At 38.4% G+C, this 15,973-nt stretch overlaps 1 protein-coding gene across 4 annotated transcripts in view; it reads right to left on the bottom strand.

The window, feature by feature from the left end:
* recql (RecQ helicase-like) overlaps positions 1-15,973 on the bottom strand; it is a 28,394-nt gene that overhangs the window by 1,702 nt on the left and 10,719 nt on the right. For 2 of the 4 annotated variants that reach the window (XM_044107574.1, XM_044107575.1), the window contains exons 6-16: positions 15,630-15,736; positions 12,697-12,895; positions 10,892-11,058; positions 9,763-9,844; positions 9,500-9,648; positions 9,160-9,277; positions 6,747-6,885; positions 6,584-6,675; positions 6,274-6,490; positions 4,888-5,017; positions 742-886 (exon numbers count right to left, since the gene is read on the bottom strand). In XM_044107574.1, the coding sequence (XP_043963509.1) occupies positions 782-886; positions 4,888-5,017; positions 6,274-6,490; positions 6,584-6,675; positions 6,747-6,885; positions 9,160-9,277; positions 9,500-9,648; positions 9,763-9,844; positions 10,892-11,058; positions 12,697-12,895; positions 15,630-15,736 (1,505 nt within the window). In that variant the 3' untranslated portion in view covers positions 742-781. Of the gene's footprint in view, positions 1-741; positions 2,419-4,887; positions 5,018-6,273; positions 6,491-6,583; positions 6,676-6,746; positions 6,886-9,159; positions 9,278-9,499; positions 9,649-9,762; positions 9,845-10,891; positions 11,059-12,696; positions 12,896-15,629; positions 15,737-15,973 lie in introns of all 4 variants that reach the window. The other 2 variants (XR_006369732.1, XM_044107576.1) reach the window with 2 other exon arrangements.

Below are 15,973 nucleotides of genomic sequence, written 5' to 3'. Positions count from 1 at the left end.
ATGTGAGAAGATGAAAAGATGAAAATGAAGATGAAAAGATGTGGTCAAATCAATTTGTTGCATATTTGGTAGGGGTGCACCAATAAATCTGCCCCGATTTCCTTCATTTTGGGAGATTGATCAGCCGATACATTAGAAACTGATCCTATCCACTAGTCTTGCCTGCCAACACAAAAGTGAGAGACTACAGTAAGAGACCCCCCACACTAGGTCATGTCTGTACATGTGCAGTTAACAATACTCACCCCACTGTTGCGAAGTTAACAGCTTTTCGGAAAAGTCATTGATATTAGCCAAAATCAAAATTGACAGGTCAGACTTTTTAAAGATTGAGAATTAGCCAGGAAACTACAATCACGACATCCATAACGTTTGATAGACTGCTCCCAGTGTCTATACTGCTAAGAAGAATTCTAAAGCTTACTGTAATGTCTTAATTTGTTCATACAAAGGAAACATGTCCAGGCATGATGAGTTTATGTTTCCGGAGGTTGGACACTTAAAAAGGAATAACAATTTAGCCACCTATTTGCAGTGGACGGAGGTCAGTTTTTCTCTATGCATTGTCCAAGCCTGCTGGTGAAAATGATTTTACTGATTTAACTTGTTAATATTAGACAAGAAGTACCTTCATACCAAACCAACCTCCAACATTCAGTTTAAAACATCAAGCACAATCATCAGGGTGGTGCCATGCCAATAGCAGCAGAAGAGAACAGAGCATAGAATGATGGACTGTACTTTATTGACTTGTCTTCTGGGTTTGTAGGGGTTGAGGGGACTAGGAAAGCCTTGTCTTGACTTTCTTGGACACATGGGAGTCTCCAGAGCTTTGAACTGATCTCTTTTCCTCCTTGGATTTTCCCTTGCCAGTTGCAGGTTTTGCCTGCAAGTCATTAACAAAAGTCTTTATTTGAGACGGTCCATAGCTACAGAGTGAACCAAAAGAACACTGCAAGAACACCACATTCTTATTCTTAATGACAGACTCCACCCAGCTCCAGAAGTTTACATACACCTAATACAAAGACACATAAACTGTCTCAAGTTAAATAAAACCAAACCAATTGTTTAAAGGTCAGATAAAATTATCAGAATTGTTTCTATTTGCTAGATGTATTTCTCTTATTTATTTGCCATAATAATATGAGAAAGTGTATATCAGAGTCTTGTTTAATTATGTCTACAAAATCAGAAGTTTGCATACATTTTCTAAGTCTTTGGTAGCATTACATTTGAACTGCATGTTTTGGGTTAAACGTTGTGGTTTTCCTTCCTCAAACTTTTCTCAATACTTTACAGGAATTCTGGGCCATTCCTCTTTTCTAGGATGGTACAACCATACCCATGCCCAGGGTTGCTTCATTCATTTTATGAGAAAGTATCCAGCTCCTGTTAATGTCTGTGCTACAATGCCTCTAGGCTACTGACTCTAATCTCTCTTTATCCTTGGGTCAGTGGGCTAGCACTATGGAACATCTTTAGTTTCCATGTGTAACTTTAAGAATCCTCTGTCCTTAAAAATTATATTAAAACAGTAAATATTGCCAGAAAATGTTGTGATCTATGAACATTATATTAAAGAGACTATGGTAACATTAAAGTGTGCTATGCAAATAACGGCTGAGTAATATAAAAGTGTAGTGTTATGTATAATAGGTACAGCTATAGGGCTGCACAGTGGCGCAGTTGGTAGAGCTGTTGCCTTGCAGCAAGAAGGTCCTGGGTTCAATTCCCGGCCCGGGGTCTTTCTGCATGGAGGTTGCATGTTCTCCCTGTGCATGCGTGGGTTCTCTCCGGGTTCTCCGGCTTCCTCCCACAGTCCAAAAACATGACTGTCAGGTTAATTGGTCTCTCTAAATTCTCCCTAGGTGTGAGTGTGTGTGTGAATAGTTGTGTGTCCTGTATGTCTCTGTGTTGCCCTGCGACAGACTGGTGACCTGTCCAGTGTGACCCCGCCTCTTGCCCGGAACGTAGCTGGAGAGGAACCAGCAACCCTCCTGACACCTCTATGGGACAAGGGTGAACAGGAAATGGATGGATGGAGGTACAGCTATAAATTAATAAAATACAATTTCCATTACAGGGACAGTATCAGCAGAATCGGGATCATGTGGAGGTCACCAAATCTTTTTTGATTCAAAAAATACATGAATGAATGAATGAATGAATGAATGAATAAATAAATAAATAAACAGACATCCTGTCTGACAGGAAGTATAATGTAAGTCTGATAAAAGTCACTTCTAAGTGTCAAAAAACCAGCACTGGGGAAAGGACACACCCTCACTGGACTCATCGCTGAGGCAGTTAAATCCATCTACATGTGGGAGGATGCTGATAAGACGAAGGAAATAGTCGAAGACTTCAGGAAGAGTCCCACCTTCCCCCGTCATCTTGTGTGACCTCCTGTAGCAACTGAAAAAATTCAACCAGCTAAAGACAATGATACACTTCAATACCCCCATTGAGTCCATCCTCACCTCTTCCATTACAGTCCTTAGCCACTGCTAAGGACAGAAACAGACAGCAGCGGATCATCTGCTATGCTAAGGAGGTGTTTAGCAGCAATCAGCCTTCCTGCAAAACCTGTATGTCTCCCAGAAACAGAAGCAGTATTTCACATAGCTTGGTTGGTTTGAGATACTGTTGCCTTTTCCCGGTTTCCATTATCCACAGATTTTCATTCTGCTGGAGAGCGGAAATGGTTGACTGTGAAAATTGCAGTAGATCAGAAGATTACCCTATCTTCTGATCTACTGCAAAAATATAACTGAGAAATTTCAGTCTGGGTTTAAAGCTGCTCAGATCACTGAAACAGCTTTGCTTCGAGTGTATAATGATATTTTTCAACAGTTTATTTAGGCAATGTTACAATTTTATTACTTCTAGATCTGAGAGCAGCATTTGACACTGTAGATCATCAGATTCTCTTATGTAGATTAAAACATTGTGTTGGCCTGAGAGGCCCAGTATTTGAATGGTTTAAATCTTATTTAGAAAACAAAACTTTCTCAGTTCATCTTGAACAATGCTGTTCTGGGGCCAAACCTTTGAAGTACAGCATTTCCCAAGGCTTAATTTTAGGTCACATTTTGTTTATTTTGTATTATTGCCTCTTGGTCAGATTGTCCATAAATGTAACATTTCTTTTCATTGCTTTGCGGATGACGTCCAGATTTATATGCCCTTTAAACTACAAAATGGTAAAAATGAATCTCTTTAGCTATTGATAGATTGTTTAGTTGAAGTCAAATCTTGGATGAAACAAAAAATTTTTCACCTCAATCAAAGTAAAACACAAGTTATATTATTTGGTCAAAGTCTTCACACTACAAATCCAGATCTGATTCTTGTTTTTTTAGCTTGGTTTTGTCAGACCTCTGCTAGGAATCTTGGTTTTACTTTTGATAGTTGTTTAAAGCTAGATAAACAAGTTAGCTCTGTCGTTAAATCAAGCTTTTATCACCTGTGGATTTTAGCAAAAATTAAATCTTATTTTTGTTTTAAGGACTTTGAAGGACTTATCCATACCTTCAATACATCTCGATTGGATTATTGCAATTTATTATATAAAGGCATGGATAAATCACAGATGCAGTGACCTCAAATGATCCAGAACACAGTAGCACAGCTTCTTACAGGAACCAGGAATCATAACCATATAAGATCTATACTGGCCTCTTTACAGTTGCTGCCCGTCTTTTATCAAAAAGATTTTAAGATTCTTTTATTAACTTATAAAGTTTGAAATGGGTTAGCTCCCCCTTGCGTTCGGGACCTTTTAAAATTTCAGTCTGTATCCAGAACCCTATGATCAAATAATCAGCTATTACTGACAGTTCCTGGGACCCGACTTAAGAGGAAAGGAGATCGGGCTTCTTCTGTTGTTGCTCCTATTCTATGGAACAATTTACCTTTCCAAATTAGATCTGCCCACAGCCTGGATCATTTTAAATCGCTTCTCAAAACTCATTTTTATTCTTTGGGGCATTTATTTGAAGTAGTGTTTTGATACTCTGTTTTTATCAATTTATGTTATTGTTGTTCTTATACAAATCTTTGGTGCAGTTTTACACCTGTTTTTAAAGTGCTATATAAATAAATTTGACATTGACATTAACATCTTACACCAACAATCCTGCCATGTCCAAAGTAATTTAAATCCTTTCCTCCTCTATTTTGATGAGTTCAGTTCAATTCTAACTTCAACAAGCCATCTACCCCATTTGGCATCTACACACAGGGCCAGATTTACAAGGATGTGGGTTAGGGTGTGCAAATAGCAGTTAATACATAGTCCTATATGACAGGGGGTGTGAATTGATGGGCGGTAGGCCAATAGCTCCTTGTTATTCCCCCCAAGTTCACCAGGGCTTCATAAATTTTCAAATTCTTGAATATTGTCTATATTAGTACAAATGCCAAAATATTAATACAACTCACCTGATAATGGCACCAAGAAAATTCATAACACATAAACAGCAGTTCTGAAAATGTGTTAGCTTAATAAGAGTGGTGCTCTTTCAGTTTTGATTTGTATAATTTGAAATACTTGTGTTTTCTGGAAAGTGATGGAAAAGAGCAATATGTGACGGTGGGAGAGTAATGTGTTACTCTAAGCGTCAGACATACTTGCAGACCTTTGTACACTTGAGAGGTAATTGGCCCATTTCTAACCATACAGACCTTGGCAGCATTCTAAAACAGCCTTGTTGCCCAGCCTGAATAAAAGAATGTTTTCTGAAACTCCATCCAGACCAAATTTTATGAGAAGTGAGAATAACTTTTCAGAACCTGGAGGATGGGAGAACTTTCAAAGAATTTGTAGTTAACTTAAATCCCTCCCTTTTTAGTTAAACATCCCCTTTTAAACTAAACACTCACCAAAGAAGGTCCGTCTCCAGCTGCCCACATGTTCATATGGATTGTGTGAGTCTCCTTCTTTAGCAGAGGAGCTTTGCGGCCAAGCTTCATATAGAAGTAGGTGGTATATGGCGTGAAGGTGTAATCCTCTCTAAATTCAACACAGAAGCCAACAGAGCTGTTTTTATAGATGGCTGAAATGGAAGTTAGAGTCTTATTGTGACCAGCTAGACCTGAACATTACAGTGCAACATGGGCAGCTTGACCAACTCATAACTGAAAGGCCAACGTGGCTTAAAGAGGGCTCATCTTTAAAAAGTTCTAGTAAGATGGAACCAGAAGGCTAGTTGAATGAGCTGCTGTAATTAAGAAATGGGAATGAAATTATTCCCATTTCATTACATCAAATGTGAGTCATTTGATGTAATGATTCCCATTACATCAAATCTTTTATATATTATATTGTTAATCTTACATTAATTATTATCATTTTATTGCTTTAGCCTGAATACTTCAAAATTTAACCTGTGCCTTCAAAATGAAGAGTCAACAGGTTTAAAACTTTCAGAGGCAGCAAAACTATGTTATAAACTTAGAGTATAAACAGCATAGGTTTACTAAAAAAAAAAAAAAACAAAAAAAACTTCAATTGAGACAAAAAACAATGCAGCATATTTAGTCTTCTTCCCAAATGGGAAGAAGACTAAATATGCTGCATTGCAGAAGAAGACTACTTAGTCTTCTTCCTTTCTTCCCAGGTCAAGAAGAAAAAAATAGTTCTAATGTAACATTTTCATTACTTTTTTATATTGTGGACCATTTGGGGCTAGCTTTTAAAAATTAAAAATAAAATAAACCCTCATTATTCAGAGTCATTAATTATTAGACTAATCAAGGCTGTAATAACTTCAAACCAGATACTCTGCTGTGCAACTTATAAAGTATTGGTAACGTTTTTTCCCTCTTTTGTTTACTTGAGATAATACAACAAAATATGAAGTACATGTTCTGTTCTTGTACTATCATTATGGTAGGAATGGTAATCCTGGCATTGATGTGATATATGTTATAAATAGTTTACGAACCATTGCTCTAAAAACCAAAGTATAAAGTGACCATAAACATTTGCATCACTGTACCATGGGGAAGCTGCTCCCTAGTTTTAAAATTGGTGGGAAAATTTTAATAATTCCACTTGCTTCATTTTGCCATCACAACAATGTACTAACGTAAATTCTCGTTTTATTTATTTATTTGAACTAAAACTAATGTAAATAAGGAAAATAACTGCAAAATGTCAGACCTACCCTCCTTCACAAATCATTTCAGTCAGAATAAGCAAAAGGAAGTTAGAAAGTTTTAGTAGCCCCTGTAACCAAAGTTTAACACAGAAAGAGGATGAGTCACCTGAGATATCCTTGAAGTAGCAAAGAGACGATCACAGATTCAGCCTGCAGCCGAGACAGTGCCGTAGTCTGGATCATCTTCCTGAGCTTTGCTGGGCCCCTCCCCATCCATGTCTCCACCAGCTTCAGAGGGGTCACTTTTTCTTTCATGAACCCTGCTTGCTCAACAATTAGCACCACTTGTCTTGCATGCTGGGTAATGTCCACACTAGTGTAGCCTGAAGGAGTATAAAGCTGATGCTTATAATCTACACACACTCACAATGAAAATATTTCTAAATTCAAGGTATAAGTATGCTATACATACAAACCTTTTTCATGGCAGCATGTATCACACATTTGGTTACATCTTTCATTGTCCCACACCTCTTCAAAGTGGACAGCCATGAGAGAGCGCCGACACCTTCACACAGCCAACAATCGGATAACTTCTAACCACAGGATGAACCAGAGATTAATCATGTAGCTTGTTACCTGTCAACAATCTGGCAGTAGGAGACCATTTGCAGCAGCTTCTGGTAGCCGGCATTTTCCATGACCACCATGGTGCTGATCTTGAAGATATCAGCAAAGCCAAAATATACGATGCAGTCTGCTGGAAGATCATCTCGACCTGAAGACTCGGAATAACATTATGTATTTCAAAGAACGAATGAGCACTGAATCTGCTATTAGAACTTAAATGTATGAGGATTAGGATGCACCGATTGGATCTTTCTAACTGATCACTGATCTTTTAATTAAGATATTTGGCTGACACCAATTTTTTTTCTAAAAAGTTGCTACAACAGTGTATTGACCATTGTCAGCTGCATACATGCAGATGTGACCTAGAGGGCAGGACAGTCAGTCCTCTCTCACGGCAGAGCAAAGAGGACAGTGGCTGATTTTGAGATCTTTGCATATTCCAGGACTGGCAAACCTGCAACTCTTGAGCAGCAACTCTGACGGATCCTGTGTGCCTCTTTTATACTGAAATTTTCCACGCTCCCTGAAGGTAGCACTGGCAAAAGCAGTGCTGCCTTGTGCTACAAGTCTGCAGTAGTTGTCAGTCTGGGAGACTTTAGTTGATAGATGGGAGTTGAATCATTTAGGATTAAAATCTGCGTCCATGGCAACAGCTTTCCTCAACAGATCCTTGTATTTCTATTGGCTGCATTATTTCAAGTCAGTGCACTTCATGCCACATCCAAGCTCAGAAGACTGTGGTTCATTCCCACCAGTATAAAAACAAAATACAAGCAAACATTATGTAAGAGTTTGCGCAGTAGGTTCTGGTGCCGCTAAGAATCTGCCACTAAGAAAAGCAAACTGGTTCTGGTCACAATAATGCAATCTTTAACGTGTGCACTGTGGTGATGTGGAGAGTAGCAGGATTATGTACTTGAGATATGGAGCAATTTTTCTACTGCAAAATAAATAGAACAGAAGTCAGAAAAATCAGAAATAAAGACTCCTTTTAGAGTTTAAATGAATAATGATGTTTAACCTTTGAGTGAGTTTTAAGTTAGTGCATCACATTCAAAATATTCAAATGTATTAGAGTTTGAATATTAATGTTTATAATAAAGGCCTTCTTAAGACTACTGAGCAGGTGTCTATCCAGGAAGGTTTTAAAGAGGGCTAAATGAGTCCAGTGATGATCTTGGGATGTAATGTTTTAAGTACAGTGTAAAATATGCAAACATTAGAGGTCACCACAATACTCTCAAATAGATACACATCTGACCCACGTGAGTAAATTGCCCTACATGTTTCAAAAATGTCCTGCATGAGACGCTTCCACATCCGACAGTTTGGCAGACAAAGACAAACATTTTCTGTACATATACAGTGGGGAGAACAAATATTTGATACAACTGATGATTTTTCAGGTTTTCCCACTTGCAAAGCTTGAAGAAGACTGTAATTTTTATCATAGGTACTCTTCAACCGTGAGTGATGGAATCTAAAACAAAAATCCAGAAAAATACAATGTATGATTTTTAAATAATTAATTTCCATTTTATTGTGTGAAATAAGTATTTGATACACCAGAAAAATGAAACTTAATATTTGGTACAGAAACCTTTGTTTGCAATTACAGAGATCAGACGTTTCCTGTAGTTCTTGACCAGGTTTGCACACACTGCAGCAGGGATTTTGGCCCACTCCTCCATACAGATCTCCTCCAGAGCCTTCAGGTTTCGGGGCTGTCGCTGGGCCACACGGACAGCCAGGGCAACTAAAGAGTGGCTCCGTAGGAAACACCTTAAGGTCCTGGAGTGGCCTAGCCAGTTTCCAGACCTGAATCCAATAGAAAATCTTTGGAGGGAGCTTAAAGTCGCTGTCGCTGGGCCACACAGACTTTAAGCTCCCTCCAAAGATTTTCTATTGGATTCAGGTCTGGAAACTGGCTAGGCCACACCAGGACCATAAGTTGTTTCCTCTGACTCTTTGAGTTGTGGCTGTCCGTGTAGCGACAGCCCAGAAAAAACTTTCAAGTGGAGTGAAAATCAAATCACTGTATGAATAAGTTTTTACTCTACTTAAACAAGTTAAGTCTAATCATTGTCCTGTTCTTGATAACATACTGTACATAAAAGTAGCTATAACAGAATACAAACTAAACCTGAAGGCACTGTTAAAAAATAAAAACTTCCTTGAGTTCCACTAAAGGTGTAGGGAAAAAAAAATGTTTCAGCAATGTGGTGCACAGCTAATCTTGAAATTGCTACATGGTTCTTTCTAGTGACAAAGAGCTTAATTTGGCTCTTAATGCTGAACTGGTTTACCACCCCAGGCACAGACAGATAAGATTGGTTTGTCATGCTAGTGTTGGCCAATTCCTCAAAATGAAGGAAACTAAGGCTGTTTCATCAGGGCACCCCTTAATGATGATGTGTACCTGCACGCCCACTCTCTTGGTAGTAGTTCTCAACGGACTTGCTCATGGTGTGGTGGATAACAAACCTGACATCTGGTTTGTCAATGCCCATGCCAAACGCCACCGTGGCAACCACAACCTGAATGCCAATACAGATATTTCAGCCAAATGCTCAGTTATGACTCCCACAATCAAATGGGTCTTTGGACCTCTAAAATATATAAAACAGATCAGCTAATTTATCCCAAAGAAACAGTATCACTCAACAGTAAAATTCAAAATGATAAAACATGCATGTATTAATATGTACATGTAATTAGTAAAACAACAGTTTTTTTGTAAGATCAATCAAGTTTATCACCTGGATTTTGTTTGAAGTCCATCTGCAGTGAACTTGCGACTTGTCTTCTGGGTCCATATTGGCATGATAAGGATATGCTGAGATGTCACGTTTTTTGAGTTCAGAAGACACCATCTCAGCATCCTTCTGAGAGAACACATACACAATGCCTGTGGCACATACATCATTGTTACAAAGTGGCTGCTTTCTATGTTAATATGTGAACTGAAAACAAAACCAGAGAAGAAATTACTCTAGCTTCAAAGCACATTAGTGTGTATTACCTGACTGGTTCTTGTATTTGCCTTTAATTAGAGAGGTAATATCACTCATTAAAGCATCACTATCTGAGTCTTTATGGCGAACCTAAGAAAAAACAAAGCAAGCAAAGTCAAATGTATAATAATGTATACATCCACTGCACTCTGGGATGTACTGAATTGAATGAATTCTTAATTTATCTATTCAATAACTGACAAGTTTCATTTGGTCTTTGTGATCAAAAGAAGAGGAGGAGAATTCCAAGTAGTCAAAATTAATTTAGGCTTTTCTGACTCATCCTGCACACAAAGGACGCTTATAAATCTCAGCCTGTTAAGAAAAAATAGGCTGAGATTTAAGCTATTTGTCTAATAGATTGTTTCATAAAATTTGACATTGTTAGTTTATATACTTTTTAAAAGGATCAACTTCTATTGGCTGAAAATTAAGCAATAAGAAGTGTAGAATTAAAACAAACTGTGATATATTGTGATATATTGTTAAGGGTAAATAAATTGTGGGGGTTTACTCTTGCAAAGTAAATTAGATTGCTTCTTAAATACTAAATGAGTGCTTTCATGTATTTAATCCATGCTTTTTTTTTATGAGCATTGCATATAATGCCATGCTAAAGTACTTATACCATTTCAACTTTTTAATTTTTTTTCACCTCATAACATAAGGTGAAACACTTCAAGTCTCGTACTTGTCTCTACACGTTACTTCAGATTGTCAGGTTCCACTGTGCCCCACACAAGGAAACAACTCTAAATAAAAGGTAAACTTGGAGAACTTCGATCATAATGTTCAGTGGAAAGATAATAAGTAAGAGCTTTATTGATGACTGACAGCCTTAATCCCCCCTCCAGTACTTCCGCAATCATGGAAATTCAAGCAAATATCAACAGACGGTCAAATTTTTCCCCACTAATGTACAGTTGTGAGTTTATTGCAAACTTTCTCCAAAAATTTTCCAAAACACTTTGTGCTTGTAGCTATATACTACTTTGTGTTGATATATTGTATACAATCCAAAAAATATATAGCGAGGTTTGGGGTTGTATTGTAATATGTGTACGCACATGTTTAGCATACACTTATCTATGAAGCATATTGTTGAAAAATGTTAGCTGGTACAGTTGTCATGGTTACCTCATAAAAGAGATTAGTTCGATTGAACGAGGCAGTGATAGTGACTGGCTGTTCCACACACAGTATCTTCTCACAGTCCTTGAGGACACTGCTGGTTGCTGTGGCTGTGAGGCCAAAGAGAGGCACAGAAGGAAATTGTCTCTTTAAGATACCCAGGAGTTTATAATCTGTAAAGTAAACAAATAGATACAAGTCATTCAAACTCAAAAATACTTTACTGATCCCAAAGGGAAATTAAATGTTGTTGTAACTCATTATAACAAACAATAATTAATTCAGATTCTTCAAAAACTTATTGTAGATAGTGATGGCTGCTGGCAGGAAAGATCTCTTGTAGCGTATTACAGCAAGTCTGAAGAAGCCTCCGACTGAAGACACTCTGTTTTCAATCATCATCATCATCTCCAGGGGTTCCACAGTCGTCCACAGAACAGAAATAGCCTTCTTTCTCAGGTTGTTAAGCCTTTTTAAATCTCTTGCTCTGATGCTGCTGGCCCGACAGATGACAGCGGAAGAGATAACGCTCTCAACAACAGACTTATAGAAGATCTGTAGCAACTTGCTACAAGGAAGATGCGGCAGATCTTCTATAAGTCTTCCTAAAAGATGTGCTTATGAGTTTATAATTAAAGCCGGACCAATCATACCGCTGGTGGCTCTGTGCGTTGCCTCGCGTGCTGCAGCAGCTGGATGTCTTACGTTTACGTCAGCATGGATCCTGCACACATCCTTTCGCTCAAACTGGACACAGGCTGAATTTTCAACCCCCTGAGAGGAATTATGTTTCTTTCCAGAGTTTTTGATCAAGATAGGAGTTTAAACCCCACCACGTTAGCTCTGGTTACGCAGCTCTACGTGAATCGTAGAAATAACTTGCAGTGGTGTTTTTGTTGCGCGAGTGGTGAGAATGATTTATATTTATGGACAAAGAATTTTGTGCGACTTTTCCATCTCAACACACTGCCCTGTTGTCTGGAAAACTCTAAGAAGGATTTTAAAGCCTCTCCTCTCTCCAGCCTCCAAGTTCTGTGTTACGGCCCTGCGTTTGGTGTCAAAGCGCAGCGCACAGACCTCCTCCTGCAGCTCCACTGCTCAGATGGCTTCACAGATTTGTGATGCTTATCGTAATATTAATAATTATAACGGCCATTATAATTATTGGCAATTATGGACAGGTTTATTTGTGGCTGTTCTCACGTTTATTGCGCTGTTCAAATTAGTCTCGATGTTTGCAGTTTTCTGGAGCGCAACACGAAGCTCGACGTCATTCAGAGGTAATATATTAACTTGACATTAACAAAGACACAGCGAGACGGATCATCTGGGAAATTATGGACAAGGAGAGACTGACTAAAACTACCTTAATGACGGAAAAATTCTGGGATTTATTATGAGTCTCTGCTTATTCCAAAGCCCAACGAGTAACTTCACGATCAAAAACGAGCCCAAAAAGACACAACCCGCCATTCATTAAATTTGCAAGAGACTTAAAAAAAAAAAAAGCCCAAAGCCGCTTATAATAATCGGACTTGGAAACAGAAACTCAAAATAGTTCCAGTTTTTCCACCAACAAAATGCGCATCTCCCTCCATTGTTTACATTTCTGTCGCATAGAGACGTCGGTCACTCGACAAGACGAGTAGAGGAAATACGATTAAATTACAAAAGAAGATAGTAATGCACAGTAACGCAAAGTGATTTTGATAAGTAACTGTAGTCTGACTACTGGATTTGAAATAGCAACACGTTAGACTACTTGTTACTGAAAAAAGTGGTGCGACGTCACTGATCGTGACAGGCCTAACCTGGTCTGAAGTCGTGTCCCCACTGGCTGCAGCAGTGCACCTCATCCACAACTATACGACTAAGCAGCTTGGCATTATAGGCTTTCTCCAGGCGAGACATCAGCAGCTTGCTCTTGGCAACCTTCTCTGGAGTTACATAAACCATCTTGAAGGGGACTTTCACATCCGTCATTCCAGCCAAGACGAGCTTGGAATGCTCCTGCAGTTAAAGGAAAGCCATATAAAGTATGAAGAATCTGCCTGAATTTACTGTTGCTTTATTTTGTATGTGCCTTCCATTTTCTAGATCTAGAAAATATGTGTGTCTCATACTGTAGTTAATTCTGTTGTGAAGCCTTCTGTTTAATAAAGATGAGAACATACATTTTCTCTAGAAATATTTTGTTCATGGTTAACAGGTTGTATGCAAATGATTAGTTTGATGCTCCTAATTCATCATTAGATCTGAAGAAGCCTAAGAAGTGAAAACTCAAAAAAAGAAGAGACAAACAATCCAGTCCAGTCTCCTACATTTAGGCAAACTGTTAACCATGCATAGAATTGGACAAATTCATGAACAAATTAGTCCACAAGGACTTTTCCATCCTTCTTGTAATAATAAAAACAAAAATTTTATATTAATTTTTGGCAGATACAGAAGTCTGGCATCTGCAAACTCTGTATACTGAAAGGTATGAATGATGGACATAAAAATACTGAGGAAGGAAAGATACAAAGAAGATATTGAGGAAGAAAGTAGAAGCAGTAAGAAAATAAAAAAGATCAACAGAAGGGATGTAGAGGGATAAAAAGAAGAATTGAAAAAAAGAAGCAGGGGTAGAGGAAGGAAAGAAGTACAGAAATAAGGCTGCACCATGTCAGGAAAATATTCTATTTGGATTTCATTGAGCTAAATTACAGTGCCAATATTTATTACATTTAACCCAAAATCTAACCCTTTCCCCTCACATACAGACTCTCTGTGAGTTTAAGCATCTGAGGCACTAAAGCAGGGGTCACCAAAACGGTGCCCGCAAGCACCCTGTCGCCGGAGGGGACCTTGTCAGTCGCCCGCAGAGCAAGTTCTAAAAATAGCCAATGTCATTAGGGAGCACTGCCAACGAAAATATTTAATTTAATGTTTTTACATCGACTTAATAACATTTGTTTATATTTAGATTTGTAAAAAAAGTAAATTACAAAAATGTTTAAAATAAATTGCTTTATGCATAAAACTCTTTTCAATGGTTAAAGTTCAGAACTGCGAAGACGCCTGTAGGATTTTATCGGAGGGCAGCTGTACGGCTGCTCCCACTCTGCCTACCTTAAGATTTTCCTTGAAGTAAAAAACGAAAAGTAAAATTTCTGAAATTTTTATTATCAAACCCTCTTTACAATTAACTCAATTGTGGAGAAAAAAAGATCTTATGTGTCAAAACATCTTGTACGTAGCTCACGTCTTAATCTGTTGGGGTCAAAGGGCACGCCAAAGCTTAAATCGTATTGGTCAGTTTGCTTTAGTTTATTTGGCGGCTTGGCGCTTTTTCTGTAAGCTAAAAATGAATGAGCAGAGTTTGAACCTCCGGTAGTTCTAAGAGCGGTTTGGATCCCGGTGGAGCTTTTTACCGTGTCGGTTCTGCTGGGTTGCCTTCTCCTCCTTTGGATGTCTGACACCACCTGAACCTGGGAATCAACATCCTCCTCTTTCCGTGGATCTACCGGTAGGCTTTGGTTCCATGTCTTTATTATTTACCATAGTTTGTGTAAAAGAAAAAAAAAAAGGGTGCGCTGCTTTAGTGGTTTAGGTTTGTGCGGCTTTTGTGCGACGCGCGTTGGAGACGTGGTTGTGCTCTTCCAGGTCAGGAGCAGTGATAGTTTTACCTTCCAATCTGTCGGACATTTTTTTTCGACATCTGCTGGTGTCAGCCAACAGGTGACCCATCAGCTTTTAAGTGTGCGAAAACACAAAAAAAGCTAATAAACCGGTGACCCGCCAGAACCGCACAGACGAAGAAGCTCAGACGGGATCTTAGAACAACGGGAGGTTCAAACTCCACTCATCATTTTTAGCTCACAGAAAAAGCAAACTGACCAATAAGATTTAGGCTTTGGCTGCCCTTTTACCCCCATAGACTCACACTGATGTTTTGGCACAAAAGAACTTTTTCTTCTCTCCACAATTTTGTTTATAGTAACGAGGGTTGGATAATAAAAAATACAATAACTTTTCTTATTTTTATTTAAAGGAAAATCTCACAGTGCGTCCAGCTGTACAAATCTGTATTCTCAGTCACTTGTGGGCAATTTAAAATCACACTGAAAAGCTCCAGAAGGGAATCAAACTTAAAACTCTGAACTAAGAACTGTGATGGTAAATCATTACTGATAACTATTGTCGGAAAAATTCAACAGTATATATATATATATATATATATATATATATATATATATATATATACACACACACACATATACACACACTCTTGTTATAAAGGCTGAGGCAAGAAAATTTATGTCTGTATCAAACAAGTAGCCCTTCGTGTTACTCTGTACCCGTGAAGTAGCTCACAGTCTCAAAAGGTTGGTGACCCCTGCACTAAAGACATAAATCAGGTATGGAAATAAATGCATATTGTGAATGCATGTTACTTCTAATGTAATCTCCCACCAAACACTGCATTCAAGCAGTAATTTTCAATAACTTTGTATTAGTTCACTACGTCACACACATTCTGCAATCTCATATCACCCCTTAGAGTTTATAGGGGTTATAGGTCTATGACTATGATGCAAGTTGGATCAGGGGCACAAGATTAGTGGAGTGCTCTGGATTGACTGAGGCGCTACACCAACAGTTTGGCCAATTGTTGTACAAAAAAAGTAAAGGCTCGTGTGATGACCAACGATGCTCCAGTGACAGAACCAGTTTTTGAGAGATGACTAGCAGTAGTTACCTTACTGCTTGATGCATTCAGCATGACTGCAGGAATACCAACAGACTTCAGGTGCATGATCTGGTCCTCCATCAGAGACACGAGTGGTGTGATAACCAATGTGATACCTGAAAACATAATGACAAACTAGTCAATCATAGCCATACAGGTGGATGAAAAAAGAAGATCCCTACTGATGTAAACAACAGGGTGTGTTTAACTTCATCATTATTGATATTATGAATTAATAATAATGTACATTAACCCCTTAACTGTCACTAGGACACATGGTGTCCTCACCAACCCATTGACTTGCATGCTGTTAGTGTTCTCACCAAAACTAGAAGGATAGAGCATATCATCCA

The sequence above is a fragment of the Gambusia affinis genome, linkage group LG23 (genome assembly GCF_019740435.1).
Source record: "Gambusia affinis linkage group LG23, SWU_Gaff_1.0, whole genome shotgun sequence".
NCBI lineage: Eukaryota > Metazoa > Chordata > Actinopteri > Cyprinodontiformes > Poeciliidae > Gambusia > Gambusia affinis.
Note: the sequence above shows the minus strand (reverse complement) of the source record. Positions and strands in the feature narration are given on the sequence as shown.